The sequence below is a fragment of the Mobula hypostoma genome, chromosome 6 (genome assembly GCF_963921235.1).
Source record: "Mobula hypostoma chromosome 6, sMobHyp1.1, whole genome shotgun sequence".
In the NCBI taxonomy this organism is placed as follows: Eukaryota; Metazoa; Chordata; class Chondrichthyes; order Myliobatiformes; family Myliobatidae; genus Mobula; species Mobula hypostoma.
This window is the reverse complement of record NC_086102.1, coordinates 22,667,611-22,675,050: the sequence shown is the minus strand read 5'-3', so window position 1 is coordinate 22,675,050 and position 7,440 is coordinate 22,667,611. Positions and strand designations below refer to the sequence as shown.

Here is a 7,440-nt window from a genome sequence, read left to right as displayed (position 1 = left end):
AACTTCAGAATGGGGAAGAAATGTGATCTAAGTGATTTTGACTGTGGAATGATTATTGGTGCCAGATGGAGTGGTTTGAATATTTCTGAAACTGCTGATTTCCTAGGGGGGTTTTTGCACAACAGTCTGTAGAGTTTATTGAGAATGGTACCAAAAAAAAAACAAAAAAAAAAATCCATTGAGCAGCAGTTCTGTGGGTGGAAATGTCTTGTTAATGAGAGAGGTCAGAGGAGAATAGTTAAACTGGTTCAAGATGACAGGAAGGTGACAGTAAATCAAATAACCACATATTACAACTGTGGGGTGCAGAAGAGCTTCACTGAATGCACGACACAACAAGCTTTGTAGTGGACGGGCTACGGCAGCAGAAGACCATGAACATAAACTCAGGGGCCACCTCATCAGGTACAAGAGGTAACTAATAGAGTAGCCAGTGAATGCATGTGACAATAGTAAACCAAACCAATGCTAATGTCTTGCCCGTCCAACCTCTTCTCATAAAATAACCTGCTTATTCCAATCATTAGTCATGACTCACCCTGAATTATGTCCAACATACTAATATCCATATCAAATAAGAAGATCTGTGCTGTGCACGGTACTTCAGTTGCGGTCTCACCGATGTCTAATTTAAATGAAAAAAGTCACTCCTTATTTTTGTATTCATTTCCCCTGGCAACAGGCAGTAACCTTCTGCTAGCTTTCCCAACAACTAACTGCAAATATTAGACAGGAACACTTGAACCCTCTGCAATTCACAGCTCTGCGTTCTTTCACCATTTAAAAATACCTAATTTTATTTATTTTCACTGTGAAAGTGGATAATTCAATATTTTTTTACCTTCCATTACCTGATCTTTGTCTAGTTAATCTATAAACCTCTGCATCCAAGTAATTTATATAAATTGTAAAATGTTTCAGGCTGAGACCTTTCATCAGGACTGGAAAGGAAGTCAGATTTAAAAGGTGAGGGTTGGGAAAGGAGAACATGCTGGCAGATTATAGGTGAGACTAGGCAAGGGCCAGGGTTGGGAGGTGGGATGAAGTAAGAAGCTGGGTGGTGATAGGTGGAAGAAGTAAAGGCTGAAGAAGAAGGAAACTGATAGGAGAGGACAATAGACCTTGGAGGAAAACTGGAGGTGATGGAGGGAGATAAACAAGTGATTAAGTCCTTAACTAATCAATTCTGCCTACACAACGTCCATATCCGTCCATTCTCTGCACATTTGTGTACCTACCCGAGGGACTCTTAAACATCTCTGTCATGCTTGAGTCCACTACTACACCTTCCTGTGTAAAAAAAAATGCCCAGCACTTCTCCTTTGAACTTGTGTTAACCTTAACCTTAAATGCATGCCAGCTGGTATTGGACATTAGCTGTCTAGTCTATCTAGCCTCTCATAATCGTATAAACTTCTGTCAGGTCTCCCCACAGCCTCTATTGCCCCAGAGAAAACAAACCAAGTTTGTCCAATGTCTCATTATAACACATGCCCTCCAATCTAGATAGCATCCTGGTAAACCTCCCTTCACAGTCTCCAGAGTCTCCATATCCTTCCTAAATTGGGGTGACCAGAATCGACTGCAATACTCCAGTTACAGTGTAAAGCTGCAACAAATAACCAAAGGCTGAAAGTGTTTGATTCATTGGTTTTAAGAAATCTCTGAAAGGATGAGGGGGAGGTGCAGAGTTGGAGGAATTGAGTAAGTGTATTTCAGAGACCATCGAAGCTACTTCCAAGAGCGTGCACACATTCAGTGAGCATTGCAGACATTACTGTCTGGTTGTCAGCAGTCAGTTAGATACAAGATCACCAGAAAGTGAGAGGAGAAAGAGAAAAGCGTATACCGTGTGCATAAAAATTCATTGAAATAAACTTGCAACTTCTATGTTCTGCTGTGCATTCCTCAAAACTGGACAGTGGTAGACAGAAGTAAAGGTATGCCTTGTAAAGTATGGGCAAATGATCATGGGGAAATATTCCTTCATTTCATAAGGGTGACCCTGAGCTTCTAGCTGCTCATAATTTTTATACTCTGTCACTCTCCTGCTCTGACCGCTCTGTCTTTTGCTTCCAATGATACCTAAGGAAAGTTTGAAGAAGACTACATCTTCTGATTAGGTCCAGTGCATTACAACTCATACTGATTTTAATGTTTTCTCACACACGAGAACAGTATTTCCTTCTAATATGTTTTCTTTTTCATTTTGTTTTAAAGCAGTTGCTGTTTTTAATCACTTTGTTCCACAGCCAGTCTCAGAGTTTCCTATGTTATCTCCAACACCTCCTCTCTGCAACGTAAAATGCACAAGCCTTCTCACTTTTGCATTTTTGATGAAGGGTCCTCGACTTGCTCATGTCCTCACGAATGCTGTTAGGCCTGCTGACTGCTGACTGCTCCCAGAATGGGCTGCTCACGTGAAGGAGAAATGGCCCTTACCAGTTTTTAATAATGCGTCAATGCTCTGTTCTGCACATGACTGAAAGAAACTGTAGGGAGTTGAGGACACAGCTCAGCACATTTGAGGAACCAGCCTCCTCTCCATGGACTCTGTCTATACTTCTCACTACCTCAGTAAAGCAGCCAGCATTATCAAACACCCCACCCACCCCAGACATTCTCTCCTCTCTCCTCTTCATGAGCAGAATATACAAAAGCCTGAAAGCATGTACCACCAGGCTCAAGGACAGTTTCTACCCTGCTGTTATAAGACTACTGAAGGTGTCCTTAGTACGATGTTAGACTCTTTCTTGACCTCACCATCTACCTTGTTATCATCTTGCACCTTAATGTTTACTGGCGCTGAACTTTCTACATAGCTGTTACACTTTATTCTGCATTGTAAACACAAGAGGTTCTGCAGATGCTGGAAATTCATAACAACACAGACAAAATGCTAAAAGAACTCAACAAGTCAGTTACCATCTATGGAGAGGAATAAGCAGTCGATGCTTCAAGCCAAGACCGTATATCAGGACGCGGCCCGAAATATCGACTCTTTATTCCTCTCCATAGATGCTGCTTGACCTGCTGAGATCCTTCAGCGCTCTGCATGTGTATTTCTGCATTGCTATTGTTTTACCTTGTTCTACCTCAATGCACTGTGCATTGTGATCTGTATGAACAGTATTCATGACCAGCTTTGTACTGTACCTCAGTACATGTGACAATAATAAACCACTTCCAGTTCCAGTTCCACTTCCTCTAGCCTTCCCTGTCGAATGCCATAGGAAGCTGGAGCAATCCTCAGCCGAGTATCAGTAGAGCTGCCCCAGCTCCTTGTCAGGCCAGTTTGTTGCATGTGAACACGTATGGTGAGGTGCATTTGAAAAACTTACTTGCGATGCATGACAGACACATAGTGTATGAGTACATGACAAAAAGTTATTGAGCTCACGTTATCCTTTCTGGGGAAATCAAAGGACGTGTTGAGTTATACTCTTTACTCTTCCACAATAATGTTCACAATGGTCCTGTCACCAGCCACTTTTCTTTCTCACCTAGTCTGCAATGAGCTCAAAATCCCTTATCATTAACTATGGATTTATTTACAATAGCTACTACTTTGTGCCCTGGCAACATGTTCATCTGGTGGTGAGACAGGTTTGAACTTGAGGTTGAGACTTTAGGATTTGAGAAAATAGTAGACAGAAGGATAATGAGCAGGAGGCCTTATGTTTGGATTGAATGAGAGAATTCTATGAAAGAACAGGGAAGTTGGCAGATGAGGAGAGCTTGGAGTAGTTAACTGGAGAAGCAGTGGAAAGGGTAAGCACTTTCAAGTTCCTGGGTGTCAACTTCTCTGGAGATGTATCCTCACCCCAACATTTCGATGTAACAGCAGCTTTATTTCATTGGGAGTCTGAAGAAATTTGGTATGTCACCAAAGACTATCAGATTTCTGCAGATGTACCGTGGTGAGCATTCGAACTGGTTATAGCACAGTTTAGTGTGGAGGCACCTCTGCACAGGATCAGAAAAGGCTGCAGAAGTTTACAAACCCAGTCAGCTCTATCATGGGCACTAGCCTCCCTGGCAACAAGGGAACCTTCAAAATGCAATGCCTCACTAAAGGAGAATCCATTATTAAGGACTGTCAACAGCTCGAACATGGCCTCTTCTCATTAGTACCAACAGAGAGGAGGTACAGGAGCCTGAAGACACACACCCAACATTTTAGGAACAGTTTCTTCCCCTCCACCATCAGATTTGTGAATGGACAATGAAAACTACCTCATGTTTGCTCTCTTTTTGTGTTACTGACTTAATTTAATTATATATATATTATTTTCTTATTATAGTTTTTTAGTGTATTGCACTGTACTGCTACTGCAAAACAACATATGCCAATGATATTAAACCTGATTCTGAAGGTAAAGATGAATGACTTTTGTTAACTGTTAAAATTGTTTTACGTGAAATCACAAATACAGCAACTATGTATCTTACCATTATTTAATCTGTGTATCTGCAACTTTCTGCAATAACTCATCCTCACTGCTTGAAAAATAAACTTCACTTTCAGCTCTCAACAACACAGCAAATCGCTAGCTAATCAAATTCATGCCCAATTGATTAACATCCGGAGGTTCACAGGCGGCAGCAGTTTGCAAGTATATAAAATTTATTTATTAACTATCCAATAACTCAAAAGGAAAGGCAATACAGTGAGATAAATAATGGAGATTTTAAACACACAAAAGTTTGCAGATACTGGAAATCCAAAGCAACACACATAAAATGCTGGAGGAACTTAGCAGGTCAACAGCATCTGTGGAAATGAAGAAACAGTCAACGTTTCATGCCAAGACCCTTCTCCAAGACTGGAAAGGAAAGGGGAAAACACCAGAATAAAAGGGTGGCGGAGGGGAAGGAGGATAGCTCAAAGGTGACAGGTGAAGTCAGGTGGGTAGAAAAGATGAAGGGCTGGAGAGGAAGGAATCTGATAGGAGAGGAGAGTAAACTATAGGAGAAAGGCAAGGAGGAGGGGATCGTGGGAAGTGCTAGGGAGGTAAGAAGTGGTAAGAGGCCAAAGTGGGTAATAGAAGAGGGGAGGGGGAGGGATTTCTTTTTCAGAAGGAGAAATCAATATTCAATGCATCAGGTTGGAGGCTACCCAGAGTATAAGGTGTTGCTCCTCCACCCTGAGGGTGGCCTCATCTTAGTACAAGAGGACGCCAAGGACCGACATCTCAGAACGGGAAAGGAGATTTCTTTGGGGAAACTTGTTGAAGTGCTGACAATCAGTAGGAGGCCCAGCAGATATGTTTCCTTTATCAGATCCTGATGGGTAATCTTAAGAGCCAGTCATCTGTTTTTCAAGCAGGACATTCGAAGTCAAAGTAAATTTTATTATAAAAATATGTATACATTAGCATACACTACCTTGAGATTCATTTTTTTGCAGGCATTTACAGGAAAATAAAGGAATACAATAGGCTTATGAAGAATTATACAGTACAGAAACAAGGTCTGACTTTCTCCCAAATGCCTTGGCCTATTCTTTTCGACAACACTAACTTTGACAGTATATAACACCCAGTGTACATAGAGAATACTTAAAAATGCCAGCCAAGAAAAGATTTTTACCCTTGCTTTCTGGCTATGGGGGTGTTTCTATTTGCAAGTGCCCACAATGCACATGTCTGAAGCTGTATTTCCAACATTGCAATGGATGGTTTTTCACCAGCTCATGCCCCTAGCTTGTGAAAATTGCTCCATGTATGGAAGTTCTTTAGAAATCTGATCCAACAGACTGAAAACCTAGTGTGGGGAGGGAAGTGGGGTACTTACAGAAAGGCAATCCCTGCATCAGGTTACTGCTAGGGACGGAAGGGACAGTGGAATAAGAGCAATCAAGGCTTGTTGCCATGGCGATGAATAGAACATGGAGTTTGAATGTCAGTGGCAGAGTGACGCAGAGAAGGAGGGAGTCAACCTGATCTGGAGTGATATGGTAGGCAGTAAAAAAGAGTGTTTGAATTTTACGCAGAGAAGACATTCCGCCTCCCAGTGTTCTACAAGGGTAGAATCCAAGCGGGCATTCTGACTGGACAAGGGGACCGTGCAATTTGACCTGGAAGTGCAAGTTTAAGGTCAATATCAGTCTCTTTTACTTAGCACCAGTGCGCAGTGATTCATGAGCAATTTAAATACCTCATACTCCGAAAAGTACAAGCACAATGAAGCAAGTTTTGTCCTTCATAAGCACAATCTCTCTGTGGGAAAGGAGAGAACCAACCATCCTTGCGTTTAGATTCATGTCTATCGTACTGGGGCAGCATGGTAGCATAGTGGCTAGCATAACTCCTTACAGTGCCAGCGACCTGGGTTTAATTCCCAACGCTCCCTGTAAGGAGTTTGTACATTCTCCCTGTGACCGCATGGGTTTCCTCCTGATGCTCTGGTTTCCTCCCACATTCCAAGGAAGTATGGGTTAGTAGGTTAATTAGTCCCATGGGGGTAAATGGGCGATGCAGACTCATTGGGCCGAATGGCCTGTTGCCGTACTGTATCTCTAGATAAAAACGAATAGGCATGGCACATTGATGCTTGATTCACTTGGCACTAACTGGGATTCCATCTGTTTCCACCAAGAAATCTTTCCCCATTAATAAGTGACTCCACCAATCAGTAACATTCAAATTCACAATGCTTCCAAAGTAGTTTTCATTTCTATTGCAAAACCCAGTAAAATACCTAAATAAAGCCATTAAATACAAAAACGCCTCAGAAGCACGGTCATTCTCATTACACAGCGGTCACATGTCTGGTTTTCTGTGGGTACCAGGGAAATTTCGTAGGTTCATTTTGTGTTTTCCTCTGGACTTCACGATAATCGGCTGGAATTGTAGGGGTCTGTATAACGATAAGAGAGAAGACACAGTCATTAAGGCTTTTGAGGCAATTTATATTAAAGAATGTCTAACCAATATTACAAGGAGTTTCGAGGAAGTTACAAGGAAAATGGATGAAGGCAAGGCAGTGGATATTGCGCACTTGGACCTCAGCAAGGTATTTGACAAGGTCTCACATGGGAGGCTGGTCAAGAAGGTTCAGTCGTTCAGCATTCAGGATGGGGTAGTAAACTGGATGAGACGTTGGCTTTGTGGGATAAGTCAGAGGGTAGTAGTAGATGGTTTCTTCTCTGACTGGAGGCCTGTGACTAGTGGTGTGCTGTAGGGAACGGTGATGAGTCCTTTGTTGTTTGTCATCTATATGAATCATCTGGATGATAATGTGGTTAACTGGATCAGCACACTTGTGGATGATACCAATTTTGGGAATGTAGCGTACATTGAGGAAGGCTATCATGGATCTACATCAGCTGGAATAATGGGCTGAATAATGGCAGATAAAATTTAATGCAAACAAGTGCAAGGTTTTGCATTTCAGTAGGACCAGCCAGGTAGGTCTTACACAATGAATGCTAGGGCA

General features: G+C 42.0%; 1 protein-coding gene across 3 annotated transcripts in view; it reads right to left on the bottom strand.

Annotated features, from left to right (window-relative positions):
• Positions 1-4,649: 4,649 nt before the first annotated feature.
• The window catches only part of LOC134347865 (immunoglobulin superfamily member 5-like), a 76,099-nt gene continuing 73,308 nt past the window's right edge, over positions 4,650-7,440 (bottom strand). The window contains exon 8 of one of the 3 annotated variants that reach the window (XM_063050411.1): positions 4,650-6,861. In XM_063050411.1, coding sequence (XP_062906481.1) covers positions 6,754-6,861 — 108 coding nt within the window. In that variant the 3' untranslated portion in view covers positions 4,650-6,753. The remainder of the gene's footprint in view (positions 6,862-7,440) is intronic. The other 2 variants (XM_063050409.1, XM_063050410.1) reach the window with 2 other exon arrangements.